Here is a 22572-nt window from a genome sequence, read left to right as displayed (position 1 = left end):
TTTCAGTTGAACTACTGAATTGTAATCTCAGTTTCAGATCAATAACACTCACTGGAATCACTAGTGTTATCAATAATTAACTCAAGTTGGTTTTCCACTCAAGTTAGTTAAGCACTTTGCATACAACTGAATACTGTTTGTTGGCCTCTACGTAGGATTAGTTGTTGGCCTTCTTGTTTGAGTTAACACCTAATTAGTTCACTATCTCCATGGTAACTATGTTAAGGGCCCGTTTGGTGCGACGTATAGTATAAGGCTTGATAGTATAAGACCTGATAGTATTAGGCTTGATAGTATAAGCCCTGATAACTTTCTTATACTATCCAGTGTTTGGTCATACTCTGTATAATTTACCATATCGTTTAAATTAATGCAATTTTATATTTAATGAAGTATTGAATAATGATATATAATAAAAATCAAATATGGAGGTGATTAAAACAGTGGTGGCGGTGGTGATGGAAGTGGTGGTAGGTTGGTGGTGGTGGTGGCAATGGTGGTAGGTTGGTGTTGGTGGCGATGGTGGTGACAGTGGAGATAGGTTGGTGGTGGTGGTGGCAGCGATGGTGGTTGTGGTGGTGGCGATGATAGGGTGGTGGTGGTAAGGCGGTGACGGCTACGGTAGAGGGTGGAGGCAATGGTGGTGGTGGTGGTGATTGTGGTGTCAGTGGTGGCAATAGAGTGGTGACGACGATTATGGTGGTGGTGGTGGTGATATGGTGGTGGTTGTGGTGTCGGTGGTGGCGGTGGTGGTGGTGGCGGTGGCAGCGATGGTGGTTGTGGTGTTGGCGACGATATGGTGGTGGTGGTGGCGGCGACGGTGGAGGGTGGAGGCAATGGTGGTGGTGGTGGCGATAGGGTGGTGGTTGTGGTGTCGGTGGTGGCGGTGGTGGCAATAGAGTGGTGGCGGCGATTATTGTGGTGGTGGCGGTAGGGCGGTGGTGATGGTAGGGCGGCGGCGGTGATCGGGTGGTGGCGGCAACACCGGTGGCAGTGGTGGTGCCAATGGTGGTGTAAGTTGGCAGCAATGGAGGGTGGTGGTGATGGTGACTTATACGTGACAACCTTATCATGCCTTATCCATCACTCACATGATGGATTAAATAATACGTTATTTTAACGTATAAGGGGACTTTGATGGATAAGCTTATACAATACAATGTCATCACCAAACAATGGATAAACTCATAATGTATTGTATAAGCTTATACTATCATGCCTAATACGGCGTGCCAAACAGGCCCTAATAGTTTCCTGTCCAAACATGTGTATGATTATTTCATTTTTTAGTAATTATGACTTTGCCTTATTTTCCCCAGACACGTGTTCGGCACAAATGTTATCCAGGTCCTCTTTTGTAAGTGAATGGAGAACTTACAGAACGTCAAAGGTCGAAAATACGCGAGACTCCACTTAAATGGCTAATGCAAATTCCTGAACATCTACAAATCAATGGGAGTTTGTTAAATGAATTAAGCATTCATTGGGAGGAGCGGAGTTTGGCTTTTAAAATACAAAATAAGCTAGTGTCATGTACTCCCTTAGATGCCTGCTTAGCTCTTGGCCTACAAATATTATAATACTTGTCATGAATTTTTACCATATTATGCTTGAAAGCATTTTCAAGAGCCTTGCTTTCCATATCAATGTTCTCCTAGTTTAAAATCCTTGGAAAAGATATAAGTGTTTGGCTATTTCTGCTTTTCCAAAGGGAGACGTGCTCCAACGCCCAATGCTACAACATTCACATGAACTTTAACCATAATTAGAAATAAAAAAGTTAAATCAGAAATAATAGAACAGAAAAATGACCATACATAAATTAAAACTTATAAACACATGTTGTTACCTTGAACAAAGATGCACGACCTTTAATATAAAGTGCAGTTGTATTTTTTCTCTTGCTTAGCAATTGACTTGCTCGACCACAACCGGACACCAATGAGTTATATTCTGCATCCCCCAATTGTACTCTTGTAGTGAATCTAAGTCATTCAGATAAATCAAAAAACTAGGTCTTAGTGTGCCCTTTGTGTTTGGGAAGTAGAATTCCGCAAATGCCAACAATATATAGAGCCTACGTTAATCTTCAACGTCGTCATTATGTCGGTAATGATTTAATTTTTCTCAAATATTAGATTTGCTTATACCCTTTTCTTTGAGCAATGATAGTGTTCGACTGTTTCCTGCATCATCAAACAATACTTCTTCCCCCCACAATCGGCAATCCTGTTGAAAAACATACATACATGCAGTTGAAGGGGACAATCTTAGATTGCACTTTGGGGGGAATAATATTTTAAAATTCTCAGATAGTGTGTGGGGTAAATCCTTTTCAACTATTCCTTTACCACCCTTTTTTTTTACATATCATTACTTAGAAATAATTTAGTGGCATTAAATATATGTTTTAAATAATTTGCTTTTTCCGTCCCTGATTGTAGAACTTTGTATACATTAGTAGAAGGTTTTTTTCAGATTGGGAGGATGTCATTGATGGTCGTCATGATGTTTTTGCCACTGACCCAACTGGATATTTTGTGCAATTGACATTAGGATTTAAGGAAGGCAGACTTGCCTTTACCAAAGGATTTGAAGACTTTGGTGATTATTACTTATTGAAAAGAAAATCATTTGTTAAGTTTAAGTATGTAGAACCACTAACTTTTTACTTCCGCATAATTGCTGAGGATGGAAAAAAGATTGAATACCCAAACCCTGGCGTTGTCCCACAAGTAATTAACCCTGACTCTGATTCTGAACCTGAAAATATACTGAATGAGGTAGTGGCACCGTGGCGGCATAACGTGGGAAAAGGTGATAACACAAAAGATAGTTGATAGCCAGGCCCCTTTGGTAAGTGCATCTAAACATATTAATTTCCCATTATTTTCATGGTCTATTTTTTATTTTTCTCATATTTTCATGTACAAGTTTTTATTTCCAGCACCACATGCATTGAAATATTTTATTTTATTTCTTGCAGAATTTACCGGCACAAGTGGTAGAGCAACTCGTACAAACTAGACATACAAGGTTATACATCCATATGTTTCATGCAGAAGTCATACAATGTTTGCAATTGATCTTCATTTGATCTTGGAGGTATTATCACCGCTCACGGTTCAACATAAACGACGTCATTTGGTGGACACAAAAACATCGCAGTAGACTTTGGTGGTTCGTGTGCATCCATCATTTCATGATCACATGCATCGTCATCCACATCTCCTTTAAGACCTACATGATCTTCCATGTCAACTTTATCCATCATTGGATGAGCACTTATGTCTTCTTTAACACTAGCATGGCTGGAAGAATTATGGTGCTATGAAGTTTCTGATGTTTCCCCAACCTCCATTTTCGAAACCTTTGTGACAAAACTTTAATCATGTTTTCTAGTCGTATATGTTCATTTTGGGTGCACACATTATTTGGCCAATAAGGAAAACCATCGCTATCCTCGTTTCAACGCATATTTTAGGTCTTCATGTTGTTCTATTTCATCTTTTGTGGCAGCCAAGCGTTCAACCACCTAAGAATCACAAGATATTTTTCATGTTATTCTATATCATTAACTGAACAAACAACCGAAATAAATATTATAATAGTTGTCATGAATTTTTACCATATTATGCTTGAAAGCATTTTCAAGAGCCTTGCTTTCCATACCAATGTTCTCCTAGTTTAAAATCCTTGGAAAAGATATAAGTGTTTGGCTATTTCTGCTTTTCCAAAGGGAGACGTGCTCCAACGCCCAAAGCTACAACATTCACATGAACTTTAACCATAATTAGAAATAAAAAAGTTAAATAAGAAATAATAGAACATAAAAATGACCATACAGAAATTAAAACTTATAAACACAACATGTTGTTACCTTCAACAGAGATGCACGACCTTTAATATAAAGTGCAACTATTTTTTTCTCTTGCTTAGCAATTGACTTGCTTGACCTCAACTGGACACCAATGAGTTATATTCTGCATCCCCCAATTGTACTCCTGTAGTGAATCTAAATCATTCATATAAATCAAAAAACCAGGTCTTAGTATGCCCTTTATGCTTGGGAAGTAGAATTCCGCAAATGCCAAAAATATATAAAGCTTATAGTAATCTTCAACGTCGTCATTATGTCGGTAATGATTTAATTGTTCACAAATAATAGATTTGCTTAAACCTTTTTCTTTAAGCAATGATAGTGTTTGACTGTGTCCTGCATCATCAAACAACACTTCTTCCCCAACAATCGGCAATCCCGTTGAAAAACATACATGCAGGCAGCTTAAGGGGACAATCTTAGATTGCACTTTGAAACTTCTGTTGTTGGCAGCCCACCTGCGTGCCAACTCTTCTAGCAATATGCCAGAGACTACTATTTTTTCACAAAGTTTGGTTGTCCACTTGAATGGTGTGGATTCAATCCGAGCCCGTTGTGCATCCTTGAGCTGCAGATTATCTTTTAAAATGAACTGTGTCTGACACCTAGTCCTCATACGAACCTACAAAATAAAATAAAATGGTTCATAAAGCCAGTCAATGTAGATAACATTTTTCCAATTGTATTAGAACAATAATGTACTCAGTCACCTCATATCACCGTGACCTAGGCTTAAAAACTCGGTCTTGTTGTCCATCACTCATAATCATGCTAATGTCTTGTCCCGATACTACACAAGGCAGATAACTACATTAAATTTGGTCAAATGTGATAATATACAAAACGAGAATTCATGATATGCGCATACAGTGAAGCATATTACATAGAGAACTTAGTTCAAAATTAATCTGGACATATCCAAACTAAAAAACCAGTTTCCTTCTTAGAGAACTTAGTTCAAAATTAAGACACTTAAACCAGAATTCGCTTAATTTGGATGTGACCTTTTTATATAACAATTCTTTCAATTCACTTCCTAACTAGTCAATAGATTATAAGGAAACAAGTAGGAGAACGAAAACGTTGTGCGCAAGAGAAACTCACCCAACGAGAGGATTAACGGTGGTGATGTGCGAGAGTTATGAGCGGCGTACGAACTCCTTTTTTCCCTTGCAAGCGGCGGACAAACTCCTTGTTTCCCTTGCAAGCGCCGGCCGAAGGAAAAGAAGGGAGTGACGACGGCGAACGATGCGGCTGTCAACACTAATTTTTGCGAGTTGACTAGTGCTTGAATAGGAAGTTAAATATGAACACTTATTCGAGGCTATTGCCTTCATCTGATTTGAATTCCAAATGAAGACGAGAAAGAATTTATTATTTTCAGATTTGGGGGGAAGAAAAGTTAGGGTTCAATGAAGTTGAGATCATGTTTACCACTCAAAAATTTGGGGGGAATAATATTTTAAAATTTCAGATAATGTGTGGGGTAAATCTCTTTCAAATATTCTTTTACCACCCATTTTTTTACATATCATTACCTATAAATAATTTAGTGGCATTAAATATATGTTTTAAATAATTTGCTTTTTCTGTCCTTGATTGTAGAACTTTGTATACATTAGTAGAAGGTTTTTTTCAGATTGGGAGGATGTCATTGATGATCGTCATGATGTTTTTGTCATTGACCCAACTAGATATTTTGTGCAATTGACCTTAGGATTTAAGGAAGGCAGTCCTGCCTTTACCAAAGGATTTGAAGACTTTGGTGATTATTACTCATTGAAAGGAAAATCATTTATTAAGTTTAAGTATGTAGAACCACTAACTTTTTACTTCCGCATAATTGCTGAGGATGGAAAAGAGATTGAATACCCAAACTCTGGCGCTGTCCCACAAGTAATTAACCCTGACTCTGATTCTTACCCTGAAAAAATACAAAATGAGGTAGTGACACCTCCTAACGGTGGCGGCATATCGTGGGAAAAGGTGGTAACACAAAGGTTAGTTGATGGTTGGGCCCCTTTGCTAAGTGCATCTAAACATATTAATTTTCCATTATTTTCATGGTTTATTTTCGATTTTTTCTCATATTTTCATGTACAAGTTTTGATTTCCAGCATCACATGCATTGAAATTTTTTATTTTATTCCCTGCAGAATTTACCGGCACTGGTGGTAGAGCAACTCGTACAAACTGGACAGACAAGGTCAATAGTGAGGGTATTTTACACCATTATTCATATGAAAAATTTACAATTCTTCAATGACATCAAGTTTAAAGCATGATAAGTAGATTATTTAAAGCATGATAAGCATTAGAACTCTTAAAATATGATTAAAATATTTATGAGTTCTTTTTCTGGTTTCATATTAAGGATAGTCATATACTTGTCTTTCATCTAATGGCTAACATAGCCAGAATATTCTAGAACAGAAAATTAAACACTTTTAAAGTAAAATGCAATTAAACTAATTTTATTTGAATAAAACTAATTATGTTTCATTTTTTTGCTTCAGATATAATCCTTGAACTTCTTTAGAGTGGACCGTTGCCTCTTGGGCCTCTTAGTACTAGACTTACTATTAATACCTCCTTCTAAGACAGCATCCTTGTCCTCAAGGATGAGATTTGGGCCCAACGTTTGCAAATTATATACTTTATAACCATTTTTACTTTTATTTTACTTTTACCCAAACCCTTAACCCTAACTTTTTTTTTTGGTCAAAGATGGTTGTTTCATTTATCTTAGCCCGAAGGCTTAAGTGAATACAAAGGGCATATAGCCCACCAGACTACCCTAAAGTGCCAGAACTAAATTAAAACTTAACGCTTGGCTGGCAAGGTAGACAAGGAAGCAAAGCTTCTACAAGGAGTACTGTGATTTTTCCTATCTATAGAAACGAAGGGGAAAAAGATAGTACTCTAGAGAGCCCTTAACCCTAACTAAACGTAAAAGTCTGCTCAGCATTTTCAAAATTTTCCTTCTCAATTCTCCTCAAATTAACCCGAATTCCCAATCAAATTCATCTCTCTTCGCAAATTCCCAATTCCCCAAATTCTCCGTTCTCCTTCTTTCTTCTTATCATTCGTTATAAATTCTCCTTTGTCATCTTTCGATTATGAATAGGTCTTCTGCATCGTCCTCTAGTGTCAAAACAGATATCAACAAGACCACTATATTTGCGTAATATGTTGGTGCTAATATGAGAATAAGGAAGAAATACGACAGAATAAGTCAATTGATCAAGTTCTAATAAAGTAATTGGCCAAATAAGATAACAAAATAAAATTAGGAAAGCAAAAACATACAAGCTCCCAGAACCTAAACATGTAAATCATATGTCCACTTGAACTTAACTCCTATTATCTTTCATTTTCTGGGAAACTATGATAGAGACCACACAAACATGAGGACTGAAGAACAGTGAAAAATCCACAAGGATAATTCTAACAATCAGCAAGGCACAATAAATAGCAAGATTGCTCAGAAAATTAACAAATTACCATCAGAAGCATGTTTAGTCAAATACCAATATCATATTTTACCAAGACCGATATAATAACCACTGCATAGTGCACAAAATAACATAAGTGTTTTAAGTAACCTCACATCAACTCCTAACAAGCATAAAATAACATCACACAGCTGGCCTGTGCAAAAGGACGAGGGCAATGGCAATGTAAAAGAAATCCTAAACAATACAAGTACTAATCTCAACAATATTCAAGTTAAAATTCTTCAATATTGATCAGTAGTAGTATTAATAATAATTCAACTTACCATACTCCATAATGCACATCACGATGATTACAATGACCTAAGACACCATTGTTGTCAAAAGTAATAATCTAGGGAAATCAGGGTAAGTGAGGAGGTAAGTATTGAACAAAGTACTAGTCTTCCGAAAGATGCTTATGGCAGCACAAATGAAAGCTTCATGACTCAAACAACTTTTACAATCCCTAAAATGATAATAGTAGTACAGAGGCATGATCTTACCATATCAATGCAGTGACTAGTTATTTCTTCCTCAATAAACTTTGCCAATAAGCTATGATTCCAAACTTTACCAAAGTCATCCTAAGTACACAACAGGTTAAGAAACGACAATATACGACACTAACAATAAGATTTGAAGTGATACTGACTATTAAAAATAAAGAACTATGCTAAAACAGTATACCTAGGGTAAAAAGTAGTGCCAGATTTTGTTGAAGCTACCTTCACCTTGTAAAATGCATAATTGGAATCAAATAGAAAATCCAGTCCTTTCAATAATACTTAACATGATTCATAACTAATAATCCCATTGAATGTTCATGTCTGAGTAGGATGTCTTCCCATTCCGAAGCTCTAGGGAGCGTTATCATGTCCATCAAGCAAGAAGCTAAGAGCATCTTGGAGCCTTGATTGACAAGACTATAACAAAATGATCCTCATCATGATTCATGATAAACTCTATCAAATTTAGGAGGTCATAACATTCATCTTCAGTGAGTATGCATTTCAAGGAGTGCACCCAAAAAACTGCCTGCTTGCATTATATATGATAACAATCTGGGTTCAGGTACTTTTGTCTTGACAGATTGTTGTGCATAGAAGGAATCAAATGAAGTATTAATTTGATCTTGCAATCAACCTCTCAAAGGAAACTATTCTCAAAGTAAATGATAAGTGGAAAACATAGTTCGTACTTAACACCTAAAAAGATTCAATAGGTTGTTTTTAATGCCAATATGTATACCCAGTCAAATTATGCTTTAACTCTCATTCTCTCTTTTGATTAGGTGAATATCTTATGATCTATTATCTAACCTAAATTAGCACCAATTGCCAGTTTGCTATACTTAGTGGAAAACTCTAATTTCAATCACTGTCAATAAAGTGATTCATGGTGAATCAAAAGACGAGAGTAATAGGACTAACCCCTTGTCAACATCATCATAGTCCTCATCGTCCATGGTGAATTACAGAGTTTTGGGCATCACTATAGTCTTATATCGGAGGCCATGTGAGAACCTGAGAGCGAAAGTCTTCATCGGAGTCCACCATAGCCTTCATCAGAGTCATGGTCAGAACCTGAGAGTGAAAACCTATGTAGGAAGACTTCATCAGAGTACACTATGGTCTTCATCGGAGGCCATGGCATCGAACCTGAGATGGAAGGGAGGGTAAATGAGGAGGGGTAACATGGTAATGTTAGGAGAGAGGCAAAACACAAGGGTATATAATGGTAATATGGGGGAGGGATATAATGGTACTATGGGGGAGGGATAAAAATGTAACTTTGTTTATTTGACAGGATAAAAATGTATCATTAACTCAAATTTACAATACAACTAATGGCAGATAAGATAAGATGACGTCTACAGTGGGACACTAGATTAGTGAACTATGGTAGTTCACAAAAAAAAGTTAAAAAATCAAGTAATGATACATAAATACTTAAAAAGTGTAAATCACTTTTGGACACCTCACTTTTGTGACAATTTGGAGTGTCAGTACATATTGCAATGATTAAAAATCGGTGGGTGCTTGGTAGTGATTTACATTGTTTAGATGTTCACCAACTTTTTTTCAAAAATACTAAAACATCCTTAAAATAATTTTTAATTTTCAGAATTTGTCATTGGTGCATGCCTTTGCTATCTAGAACCTAAACATTACATCATTTAGAAAAGATTTTTGCAAGTAATTAGCAACAGAAACATTTCATCATTATGTTTTGAGGAGAAACATTTTCCAGCTCAGTTTGTGTATTAACATAAAAAATAAGAGAAATTACACATTCTTATGTAAAAATCGACCGAGTGTGACAGTTAGTTATACATATATGAGGAGGGCTCAGCTCACACTGATTTTATTGTTACACTCTTACACTCATTATTATCCATTGATCTCTTTTAAATCAAACGGTTCTAATCCATCTAAATTATAATTCACGTGCTCTTCTCATCCTCACACAGACAAGCTCATCCATCTCTCTAAACTCAATTAACACGAACAACATTTAATTTCAAAATAGAAGATGAAGATGTCACAGTATTCTGCCCAGAAGAAAAATCATACTCAAGCGAGCCCTTGAAACCAAGACCCATCGCCTCCCTCATCACGAGTTAGATGCTATCCAGATCTTAATCGCCCCTCAAGCTCTTCTGCTACGCACCCGCACCATCCAAAAAATGGAGAAGACCCTCACCAAGTCAGACTCCTATTACCATACGTGCGGTTCTTCAGTCCCATCGTCGTCAGCCTCTCCTCCCGCAAGAACCCAGGCGTCAATCCTCACCACCGAAAATCGCGACTCTGTTGGCTTCGCCTATCGGAGGCTGATAGTCAGTTGCCCAGTTGGGTAAGAGCACTCACCGCCGAGAACCCCGCTGTATCCACATGTTTTATGAGTGGTACAAGATATCTGGGTTTGGTGCGATTTTTCTATCTGGGGTTTATGTTTTTCACATCTTGGGGATTTGATTTTGTTTCATAGGAATTTTGGATTTTGATGGGTTTTGGTGGCTGAGGAGCACATTGACAACTCAACAAACAAGGGAAAGGGGAAGAGTCTCAAGCAGTGACAATTGTGAAATTTAGGAAATCACGTGACTTAGTAATATAGATTGATTAAAAAAGTTTGATTTAAAAGAGATCAAGGGGCAATAATGAGTGTAAGAGTGTAAAAAAAAATGAGTGTAAGCTAAGTCCTCCTCTACATATATACATATTTATAACAACTTTGTTATATTCATATCTATTTTTCCTTCTATCTCATCCTCCCCTACTTTTTCTTTCTATATCTTTTTTTTCTTCTTACATATCATTCATCATATTTCTCATTAACTTTTCCATTTTTTATTCTTATATCATGTGTGTAGGTTTTTTTTATAGGAAAATTTTAGTTGTTAGAAATGTTAGTAAATTAATCCCTCCTCCGGGTTCGAACCCGAGACCCTTCATCTCACCCAACCCTTATGTCCGTAGCTCGTACCACTTGAGCTATCCTTCGGGGACATATCACGTGTGTAGGTGAAATGAATGTGAAATAATCATTTTCCTATTTAATAATTCATATCTATGTTAGTGTTGGTTCAAGTAGATATGAGTTTCGGTAGCCGTGTGAGTCGACTAGTGAAAACTAACGTAAGTACGTAACGATTTCATAATCAAGCAATTACTCGATGAATGAACTTTGTTCATCAATGCAAGTTTCTAAGTCACTTCGACTTATATTTAGGTAGTTACTTTAATCTAGTTTGTATGATTAGTTTGTAATTCCAGTACTATAAATAGGCAATGTAATTCGAGAATAAGGGTCGGCAAGTGAAAAACTAACAATCTAAACGCCACACGTCGACCACACAGACAAGAGGTTACACATATAAATGCATATGAGTTCCTTCCACCTTTTTCAGTTGCTTTTGCAATTTACTTCAATTTACCATTTTCTTCAATAGCTTTACAACTTTCCTTTCATTTCATTTATGCTCTCTTTATAACTTTCCTTTATTTTCACGTATCTTTTGCTTTTATTTATTTATTTTCATGTTGTTACTTGTAAACATGCTCACCGGAACATTTATTCGAAACTTAGGTCTTGCTTCATCGGAGCCTCGGTCATTCAAGCTATCACTGGATAACTTGCACGCTTTTAACATTCATTTTCAAAACAAGATTATGGGTTCACCGGAACTCTAATTCATCAAGTTATTATATGATAATTTGGCTATATTCAACTCCTCGCGAGTCAAAATGCTTTGCAAAAGTTGAAGTATTAGGTTCATCGAAGCCTAAGCTTCACAAAATTATTATCGGATAACTCTGTGGTTTTCTAAACTATTTTTGGCAAACAACACTATTTCGAAACCAACCGCATAGGAGAACTAATAAGCCGCAAAAAAAAGTCTACACCCTAGGACCTTATCAATCCTAGACACCCCTTTGGATCCATTTGTTTGTGCAAGGAATTAAGGATGCGATTTTTCACGTAAATACCAGCATGCCCCTTATTCGGACTCCACCCCTATTTTTTCCCCTCCATAACCTTATTCCAATATACTAGGTGCCACTCTCTCCTCCCGTAGTTCTTATACCAAATTACATTTCGAATGATCTGATTGATGAGGTTTAGAAACCCATGGGACATCCAAAACACTTATATTGCGTAGGTTTGAATTGACACAATCATGATTTCACAAGGTCAAACCCTACCCGCCATCTTGCGCATATTAGTCTTCAAATAGGCCAACTTTTTATGTATACTTTCCTTGATAAAATTAAAGTTGGTACTTCCCAATCTTCCACTTTTCAAGGGGAAGCCGAGATACGCCCCAAGGTTGCGAACAAAAGGAATATGTGCTATTCTCTTTATCTCGCCCGTTAAACGAGGTCTCACTCCTTTTGAAGCAATTGCCTTTAACTTGTTCATATTAATTTTAAGTCCATAACTGTTATAAAATTGTTGAAGCAAGTTTGCTCAAACATTTACCTGCACCTCTGATGCTTGAAAAGAGATGAGTGCGTCATCTACAAAGAAAAGATAAGAGATGGGGGATCACTACAACAACCCAAATTTCGTAATGTTTTATTTCGAGTACTACCGTATTGCTCTTTGTACCGTTGGTATGAGGTTTTTCCTCTATCTTGATTGCCTTTTTTTTAGGTAAAAAAAATTCAAAGTAAGAGGATGATGCCTCTGTTTAAGGTAGACAAAAATTGTTAGGTTCAAATAGTACTTATGAAAGTCTTTAAATTGACTTCATCTCAAGAAAACAGGTAAGAGCTCAAACCTGCAACTTGTTATATGAGTCTCATTCATATTCTTGATGTGCATTTTTTTTGGGCTCAGGACAATCTTCCAAAAATAACCTGAAGCCCAATGTAAAACACCATTACCAACAAACATTGGTCCGTCACAAATAATCTTTTTCAGAGAAGAGGGTCCCTCCCTATGTTCCATCTATATCTATATATAATATAATTGTAGCGATTCACGATGTCGCGACTGAACAGAGACTCTGATTCATGAACCATCGTTACATGGATGGTTCTTCCCAAACAATTTGAACCTTTTCCGTTGCTACCTCGACCAATTTCACAAGGTTAGTCATCATCATCTTCTTCTTCTTCTTCTCTCTCCGCCATGCCATAAAGGGTTGCGCGCTTAATCAAACACCGCACACGAGAAGCCATTGTATTGTAGGCACGGCACAAACTGTTCTCGAATGTTGTTTATCATTACCATGCGTTTGATTTGATAATTTCATCCTTGCATTACATGTAAAAACAATCACACAAGTAGGAATTGAAACTTTGTGGAATCTCGTATATGAAGTATCTCTAGCCCTAGATAGGCTTTGTTGTTTTGATTTGCTTTGCTTTGTCCCAAATATTCATTAATTTGTTTCTGCACTTGTTTATCATCCTTGTAACTGAAATTCTTACTTTACTGCTATTTCTATACTTCTGAATTTAGATGTTTAGCTTTACCGGCGAAGGTAATTATATTTAGGGCATTGCTCCGGTGACCGGTACCCATTTAAAATGAGGGTTTGGAACCCTTTAGTTCTTTATTTAGAGTATAAAGGAGGACTAAATTGCAAATTATAAAAGTTTGTTATAGAAGATATCATGCAAATTAAGCCTAAAGGGAATGAAATCCTCCAACTTTAGATGGGTACCAAAGAAATTGCCTTATATTTATTTTTAAATTTTTTGGTGGAGATAGAGCTAGAAACCGCTCTCATATGTTATAGGCTTTTATAACTTGTTAGAAATATAGCCATTCATGTGTCTTTACCTAATAGGTTTAGCTTTTGGGATAATTGGTTCTTTGACATGGTATCAGAGTCTCTATGACCAAGTGGTCTAGAGTTTGATCCTTGCCGCTCCCAATTCTTCTAATAAAAATTTAATTCGTGGTAGGTGGCTTTGTGCATTGGCTTCAAGCCTCAGGCGTGAGGGGGCGTGTAAGAAATATAACTATTCATGTGCCTTTACCTAATAGCTTAAGCTTTTGGGTAATTGGTTACTTGACATAGCAAAGTGCTATTTTGCTAGTATTAATGTTGGCTTTGAGAATCTGGGAAGCATTATGGCTGGATTTGGCATTGAAGTTTGAAGTTTATATGATATAGCATATATACTTGAAATTTTTACTCTAGGCAGTTGGATTTCGATTTTGGTCTGTAGTTTTATGAAACTTGGTCTTGGTGCATTTATATGAAGAAAAAATCGGAGGCATTATGAATTTATATTTGAGTTCTGCGCACAACAAAAGCTAGGTTGTTCCGCTGGAGTTAGATCTTATAATCTTATTAAACTTTATGCCAAATCCAGCAGCATAGCTTTTTAATGGGCAATATGGATTTAGTTTATTTTTTCTTGCTTCATCGAACTTATTAGTTATTACTATCTCTTGTAATTTTTTTTTGTCTTTAGATTCCTCGCTATTTTAAACAATGGGCCTACGGGCTTTTCTAGGTAAAACAATGGGTTTAAGTCAGATACAATGGACCCTCTTCTGGCTTGGTCTTAGGTCCTAGACACCTAAAGCAGCCTTTTTCACCATCCTAATTTCACTATGTGGATACCGTTGTCTTTTCAGTGAAATGAGTCGGGTTCGATTAATCCTGTGATTCTAAATGTTTAAGTAGAGCGAATAATAAAAATTCCTTTAAGATAATACCTATGTTGATTGCACCATTGAAGTTCATCTCCTTCTGTTATAAACTAAGATATGGTGTAAAGAAAAAATTTCAGGTGCTGTCGGTAAAACGGAGCAACCAAGATAACGGTGCACAAAAATTACTATGGACCCATCTATAGTGAAGCTTCTTGAAGATGATGAGGTTTACTCCTCTCTTCTTTATACTTTCTTTTGAAGAACAATCTGACGATTCTGAATTGGGGCTTAACATATCCTATCACTGTATTTGGAATTGGATGTACACAGGATGAAACCATGCATTCAGGAGCAGATGTCGAAGCATTTCAAGCTGCATTAAATAGAGACATAGGAGGAGACGCTTCTTCTTCACAGCTGTCTGATTCGGATGCAGGTATCCATCAATTCTCTTTATTTTCTGAGCTCCTGCCTTCAATAATCTCTCTCTCTCTCTCTCTCTCTCTCACACACACACACACACGCACACACACACACACATTGCTGTTGCGTATGAGGTATCATATTTGTACACTGGTCAATGTATCCCAACAAATTAGTTGACTCCATTCCTTTTACCAATTTCCGTTAAATCAAGAACAAAATCGTAACACAAATAAGGTATGCGAAAACCTTACAAAAAATTGTTTGGTAGGCTAGCAGCCTGTCTCTTAGTTCAAAATAATATATTACTTTCTATGCTCTTAAACAAAATATCCATTACATATTACTAATAGTTACAGCATAAATTTGTAGAAGAGTTTTTTTTATAAAAAATTTCTAAATGGATAATTAAATAATACTATTTTCGTACCCTAACAACATTACCAGCATGGTCAAAAAACTAACTTCCAGTGGACTACAAAGAGAAGTGCAGATTCATCAGCATTAAGACCCAAACACTCAAATGTATTCAACAAATAAGCGTACAATATCTATAGAATTGGGTTTATCATACCTGTCCACTGGGTTCAATTTCTTAATGAATTCCCAGTCAATGTCAAATAATCAATAATCAATTATGTCTGTTGCGTCTTTCTTAATCAAAATATCTACACGATTGGATTTCTTGTCTTTTTATCGAGTGTTAACTTTCTTGCTACGATTCTCCTAATATACGATATCTTACGTTTGTTTGCTGAATAAAATGGATGAGGGGTTTGATTTGTCATCTTTCATTGTTTAGTTAGTTTTATTGCTAACATTCTCTTGAAGTCTTAATGTTATTGTTTATCACATTTCCCCTTCTGATTCTTATTTCTTTCAAAAAAGAAGAAGTTGCATCTGATTATACATCAGTGCGTTTTAAATACATAATCAGAATCTCAAAAAATATAGGAAAGTCATTAACTGTTGATTTATGTTATTTTTTAATTTGCTTGGTAAATTATCTATCACGCATAGTATTACTATGATTGCTTCATTTTTGTCTGAAGGAAGCAATAACTCATTCAGTCGGTCATTACCAAAGCTGCCAACTTCTAGCCATGACAACCAGACTGACTGTCAAAATCAAGATCCTAAAATTGCAAAGCAGCAAGAGCAACCTTCATCTGAAATGGAGATGAAGCAACAAGGACCTCTCATGGAACAACAACAGAATGTAAATAATCCTCTTTTATCTCGTAATCAATCTCAAGATGAATGTCCCCAAGGCCAGACTGGACCAGTTTCCCATCAAAATTCTCAAATTCAGAACTCTGAAAAAGATACTGTCCGTAAGCATGAGGCAGTCAAAACTGATAATACCAACAGTGAATCTCAGTATGCAAAGTTGCAGCAGATGAGTAATCAACAGGCCTCAGTCAATGAACAGTCTAGTACCCAAACCAATCGTGGTAAACAGGTGCCATTTGGCCTATTACTCCCTATCTTGATTCCCCAACTTCCCAAAGACAGAGCCTTGCAACTTCATACTTTGTTTAATAAATTGAAGGTGCGTTTTTCAAACCAATATCATTATCATATCCTTTCCTATGCTTAGTACTTCAATGTTTGTGGTGATACTATAGGCTTTGGCATATTACTAATTTTTGTTTTGTTTTGTTAACTTTGTTGTTTGTTCTAGAAAGATGAAATACCCAAAGATAATTTTGTACGGCTCATGAAAGGTATTGTTGGGGAGCAGATGCTTAGATTAGCATTAGCAAAAGTACAATTACAGGTAGGTAGAGAATATGTTTCATGTAGTGTTACAGATATTTTTACTTAAGGAAGTTAAATATTGATGTAAAGATTATGCTAAGAACAATCTTTTTCTTGCAGCTTAAATCCAACCCAGGACCTCCTGGGCAGCAGCACCCAGTAAGGATGCCAACTATTAGTTCAGGTGCAGCAAAATTTAATGATCCCCATGCATTAGCTCAGCAGCCTCAGCTGCATCAGAGAAGTATAAATGCTGCTGCAGACCAATCTCACAATAATTCCTCTGCTGTCCAATTGAAAAATGAATCAGCCTATCCAACTATGGATATTAATGCTAAGAAATCTCCAGAGCTGGATGTTCAAGTAGCACCTCAAGGTCTGAAACAAGGTCAGTTACCATTGCCCAGTTCTAATGCTGTTGGTCAAGAAACTGAAAGATCCTCACTTCACATACATGGCCTTAGTAAGCAGCAACAACAGCATCTACATTTCCCATCCGCATATGGAAGCAGTGGTGGTAATTATAACCCTTTTTCAGGGACAACCAGTAGTTCCTCATCATCTCTCAGACCACAACCTCATGATTCACACATGAGGCAAATTCCACCTCAGAGCATTGGTCTAAATCACGTAGGTGGGGCAACACAAGGTTCGTTTGGTACAGTAAAACTTGAGCGGCAGAACTCTTACAGTGATCCTAAGAGAATGCTAGGTGGATCTGTGTCTCCTGCGGTAAACAATACAGCATCACAACAAAATTTGAATCCTTGGCAACAATCAAACGAACAAAATTCTGGCATGTTGTCATCTGCTTCATATGTCAAAAGGGAACCTAATGACCTCTCTACTGAGCAGCAATATAGGCACCATTTGTCTAAATTGCACGGGTTTCCTTCTGTAAATTCTGCTAAAACTGACCAGGGTAGTGGTGCCAATCAAGGCACTGTAAATGATGACTTTTCAAGAGGTCCTCCGGCATCCACAAGCATGCCACATACAACACCTGCTAGCTTGATGCCACTCAATTCTGCTTCCTCTTCTGTAGCTCAGCCAGGTCCGACTGTCTCTGTAAGTTGGAAACAATGTACATGTTATTGTCAAAGACATAATGGCTAAAGCTTTGGGGATCAAATAGTATTGAAATTTGTTTCATCTTTCATGGGCATGATACATCCTTTTTTTTTTTAAAGTACGATACATCCTTTTTTAGTATATTAAGTGCAAATTTACATAATCACTAGGTGTCTCATTGTCAGTGAGATTTATATTCAGGAGCTGGCTTCAGTTGCTTGATTGTTTTTAGTAAAAAAATCTTTTCGTTACCGTGAAACATTTTGTAATATTTGATTTTAGTTTTGAAGTACTGAGTAACTTCCCCTCTTTCTTTTGGTTTTGGTAGAGCATTATGATTGTATGTTGAGGGTTTGGGAAGCTTTGCTGCATTCACTCTCTTTTTTCATGGTTTTCTGTTTTATTCTTTTGTTTAGGAGGGTTCCTTATTCTCCCCCCTCCCCCTCCATTTTTTTGTTTTCTTTTTCTGTCTCTAACTTTCTATATATATATATATATATAAATGGAAACTAGTAGCCAAGGACTGATTATAACAAGTTTGAAATTTCTCTATTGTCAATAATCTAGAGTGATATTTTGGCAGTGTCTTACCAGATCATAATTTTTAGGGTTGTTAGGATTGGTAAGTTTGCATTAGTTAAATTCAGTTGCTCCATTCTAGTGGTATTGTAATGATAGGTCATGGTTAAGGTCCCAATTTGACTACAAATATGGTAAAATAAGTTTTTATAATTGGTTGGGCAATCCTCACCTCTAAGCTAGCTTTTGAATCTTTATTGTTCCTTGCTGGGATTCTCTCTAGAATCTATCAACTTAGATTTCCCATTTACGGTAGCACTGACTTTCGACATTTTACAACCCCCTATCGCTTGCAAAATTGCTCTTGCCTTGAGGTGCATATTTTAAACCTTCAATCCACCCATTTTCTACTGCCAATTGATGTTGTATTTTGACATCAAAGATATTGTCAGTTTCAATGAGGGGTAGTTTGTGTTTAGGTTCGCTTTCATATCATTGAGCTTCAACTTTTAAAGCATTTTGCTACTAAGAAATATGATTTGTAATTTTTTTTTCTTGACTACCAAAGATGTCATTATTTATACAGGTCATGTCCTGTTCCTTTGTTTCTAATGATATCTTCATACTTGTATTTTGTTAGTTAAGCTCTCAGATCCCTTCAAACACTTCTGGTAAGAAACCTTCTCATGGTCAGAAAAAACCAGTCGAAGCAGTTGGTTCTTCACCTCCTCCTCCGAGGTGATATGTTTGTGTGCTGATGGTTCTTGATTTGCTTGTTTTGGGTTTTAGTCTCTTACTGATTTTGATATGTGCATACCTACTTGTTATTCTTCAGCAAGAAGCAAAAAGTGTCTGGTGGATCTTTGGACCAAAGCATTGAACAGCTTAATGATGTTACAGCTGTTGGTGGGGTTGATCTGAGGGTATTATGCTTTGACATGCTGAAGTAAACTATTTAAGTTGGGAAGTTAATTGGATACTTTTCTATTTAAAAATCCCACTCCTTTTTTGTGTCTCTTTTATAGGAGGAGGAAGAACAGTTATTTTCTGGGCCCAGGGAGGATAGTCGAGTTTCAGAAGCATCTCGAAGAGTTGTGCAAGAAGAAGAGGAAAGTCTGATTTTGCAAAAAGCTCCGTTGCAGAAAAAATTGACTAAGATTAGTTAGTCCCATTTTTGCTATTACTCTGTCAAACTGATTTGGTTCTTTACATACTTCGAACTTGTCTGAATATGTACTAGGCTCATAAAGCCTCATATGCTGAATTTATGTTGTCACTGTGGCAGTGGCTGAGTGTGGCTTGAAGGGAATGAGTAATGATGTGGAGAAATGCTTGTCACTGGTGAGACTCAGCCAGTTTTTCCTTTTCTATTACAGTTGGATTGCATGTAATCTTCTGACTGAAAGTGAATGTTCAGTGTGTGGAGGAAAGAATGCGTGGATTAATAAGTAACATGATTAGAATGTCAAAACAGGTCAGTTATTTCCTCTAACTGCTTGCATGAATGGTTTTATCATTTATTTACAAAATTTCTTACTCCCAATAATTTCCATTCCAGCGGGTTGACCTTGAAAAGATGAGACACCGGACTGTTGTCACTTCTGATGTTCGCCAGCAAATCATGGCAATGAATACAAAAGCAAGGGAAGAGTGGGAGAAAAAACAGGCAGAAACAGAGAAGCTCCGGAAAGTAACTGATGTGGGTTCCTTTTTGTGGAATTTTTGTTGTTTTACTGACACAACATAACCTTTGTCCTTGCACTTTTCTTATACATCTCAAACCTATGCACTTGTCATTAATAGCATTATAATTTTATTCTTTTAATATAGGTTGAAGGTCATTCCGGAGTTGATGGTGACAGGGAGAAGGATGAGGGTCGCAACAAATCAATAAAGGTATTATCTCTCTTTCTCTCTCTTGGTAATAAGGTATTATCTCCTCCTTTTAGGTATTATATTTCACCTTTATCTATATTGGAAGTATTATCTTTTATTGGTTTTGTGATGTAGGTGAACAAGGAGGTGGATGACAAAATGAGGACAAATGCGGCAAATGTTGCTGCCCGAGCTGCTGTTGGGGGAGATGATGTGCTGTCGAAGTGGCAACATATGGCTGAGCTAGCCAAGCAGAAACGTGAAGGCGGTATGGATTCTTCATCTGGTTCTCAGCCAGCTAAAGACTTGAGTCGCAAGTCTTCACCATCATCATCAGGAAGGAGTACAAAAGATAATCAAGAAAGGGGGAAAAAAGGCCCAACTTCGACTCAGACTTCAGGTGCGTTTCTTCCCAGTTGTTTATCTATCATTCCAGTTGTCTAAGAATTCAATGACAAGATGGGAGTCAAGTATATATATAATTACCATTCGGAAAACCAAGATTTCTGCGGCAACAAAAAAGCAGGAAGAAAACGGGAGGACTTTAGTGAGGATATTTCTAATAGAAGGAAAGAAAGAACAAAGCTTGGTTAATATTCTTTTTTCGGTTGAAAAAGTTTTTGGTAAATATAAATAACTATATGCAGAATATCCTCCTCTTTCTAATTTTTTTCCCCGTGGTAAGGTAAGTTACATTTTAGAACAATACCGTTTGTTTTTTCCTATGGTCTTAAATCTGTTGTTATCAGATTGTCTACTGAAGTTCATTGATCAACTGATTCTGCCATGATCAAAATATACATAAAAAGGTTTTATAAAATTCAACGTCGCCGAAACAATTTTATCCCTCTAACTTCGCTGGAGCAGTAAATTGTGCTTTGTTCTATACTTAATACACTCATTACTTTGTGTAACTGTACCCCAATGTCCAATTAAGTTATGCAAATTTTTCATTTGTGATATTATCTGTCAACAGGGGCTGCTAGAAAATTTGGGAGACATAATGCCTTAGCTCATCCTAGGATAGCTCGAAGCATCTCTGTGAAGGATGCGATTGCAGTCCTGGAGAGGGAACCTCAGATGTCGAAATCATCACTCTTATATCGATTGTATGAGAAAATCCATTCTGATGCTTCAACTGAATGAGACAGAAGGAGTATATGTTAGCATTTAGTTTTTGGTCTGTGAGTATTACTTTGTAACTAAATATGTAAAGGCATTTTAACTGTTAAGTTACAAATTTGAATAGGACTCATTGAGTCTAAAAAGCTCAATTAATTATTTTGGGGTCCAAGAAAAAAATCTCTATTAATCAAGACTCCATATTTTTTCAAATGATGGGATGACTCACCATCCTAGTTTAGCCATCAGTTCATCTCCAGTAAATGAATGTGTCCAACTCAAACGTAAGCGAACAACTTGTCTATATTGATTACTTGGGTGTTACATTAAGAGATGAAGAATAAAGGCACAACTCAAATTCCCTCCAAAGTTTCTCTAGCATGATAGAAATGACTCTAGTATTCATTATGGAGAATATCCCAACTCCCAAGCTTCTTTTGCCTTTTTAATCTCAACAAATTTTGTATAAATGCCTTTGCTCTGCCTTTGCTCAATCCTTGTTGAATAAATGAAGGGCAGTTGTGTCTATCTACTTCTTTTCTTTTTATTGTTTATTGATTTCTTTTCAAAGCCACTTCTTGTGGTTACTCTTAATATCTTTCTTCTATAATATGTCTAAACCAATTAATAAAAGTATTATGATCTAGAAATTAACCTTATTAACCAAAATGATGTTGGTCTAGTGGTAATTAAGCTAAATTCTCACAAGGGCGAGAGCACAAGTTAAAACCCTGGACAAGTCATTTGTTGAAATAGACATGTACTGTTTCTTAAGCAGGTGGAGATGTTTGAAAGCAATTCAACCAATCTTATATGCTATTGGACATTGGTCAAGCAAGACTAAGACTAAGGTTGCTTTGCTTCCTTCACGTGAAAATGAAAAAAATGGACAAGCAAATCGAAAACGAAGAATGAGGAGGCATTGCCTTCTCCTCATCTAGTTCTTCTCCCAGTCCCAAGTGCCAAGAACCGACGAATGAAGGCTCAGTGGCGGCATTGGAGCAGCAAATAAGCTAATCCGTTCCTAGGTACACGACTTGATTCAAAAAATTAAACATAAATTTCCTTTGACAATTTAGTAAAAGATATTTAATTAATAAAATGTAAAGTTTAAAGCAATTAAGGGGTTATATAAACTAATTGGGTTGACATAGTAATTCAGCAATTCGTCCCTAATGCAAGTGGTTGAGAGTTTAAATCCAACTTTTGCGAACGGGAAAAATTCATTGGACAACCACATACCGCTTAATTTTTTTGGCTGTGGAGATATCTTAGTTCACGTGCCAGGTATATTTACATTAT

General features: G+C 36.6%; 1 protein-coding gene across 2 annotated transcripts; it reads left to right on the top strand.

Annotated features, from left to right (window-relative positions):
- Positions 1 to 12828: 12828 nt before the first annotated feature.
- LOC130723210 (transcription initiation factor TFIID subunit 4b-like) lies at positions 12829 to 21483 on the top strand. 2 transcript variants are annotated; one of them, XM_057574180.1, is made up of 15 exons: positions 12829 to 12976; positions 14637 to 14725; positions 14830 to 14935; positions 15975 to 16474; positions 16607 to 16702; positions 16804 to 17751; positions 18914 to 19011; positions 19109 to 19196; positions 19299 to 19434; positions 19559 to 19614; positions 19691 to 19747; positions 19832 to 19972; positions 20104 to 20169; positions 20284 to 20548; positions 21125 to 21483. In XM_057574180.1, exons 2-15 carry the CDS (start codon positions 14687 to 14689, stop codon positions 21292 to 21294), a joined length of 2766 nt encoding a protein of 921 aa, XP_057430163.1. In that variant the 5' UTR covers positions 12829 to 12976; positions 14637 to 14686; the 3' UTR covers positions 21295 to 21483. The 2 variants fall into 2 exon arrangements, with proteins under 2 accessions (XP_057430163.1, XP_057430170.1); XM_057574187.1 differs by having other exon boundaries at positions 12849 to 12976; positions 14625 to 14725.
- Positions 21484 to 22572: the final 1089 nt, after the last annotated feature.

Source organism: Lotus japonicus, chromosome 1 (genome assembly GCF_012489685.1).
Source record: "Lotus japonicus ecotype B-129 chromosome 1, LjGifu_v1.2".
In the NCBI taxonomy this organism is placed as follows: domain Eukaryota; kingdom Viridiplantae; phylum Streptophyta; class Magnoliopsida; order Fabales; family Fabaceae; genus Lotus; species Lotus japonicus.
This window is presented reverse-complemented; position numbering and strand designations above follow the sequence as displayed.

Excerpts from the sequence above, each read along its gene's own strand:
- LOC130723210 (XM_057574180.1), top strand. The coding sequence starts at position 14,687 with ATGGACCCATCTATAGTGAAGCTTCTTGAAGATGATGAG. Across the intron at positions 14,936-15,974 it reads GCTGTCTGATTCGGATGCAG|GAAGCAATAACTCATTCAGT; the intron begins GTATCCATCAAT and ends TTTTGTCTGAAG. Across the intron at positions 19,197-19,298 it reads TTGGTGGGGTTGATCTGAGG|GAGGAGGAAGAACAGTTATT; the intron begins GTATTATGCTTT and ends TCTCTTTTATAG.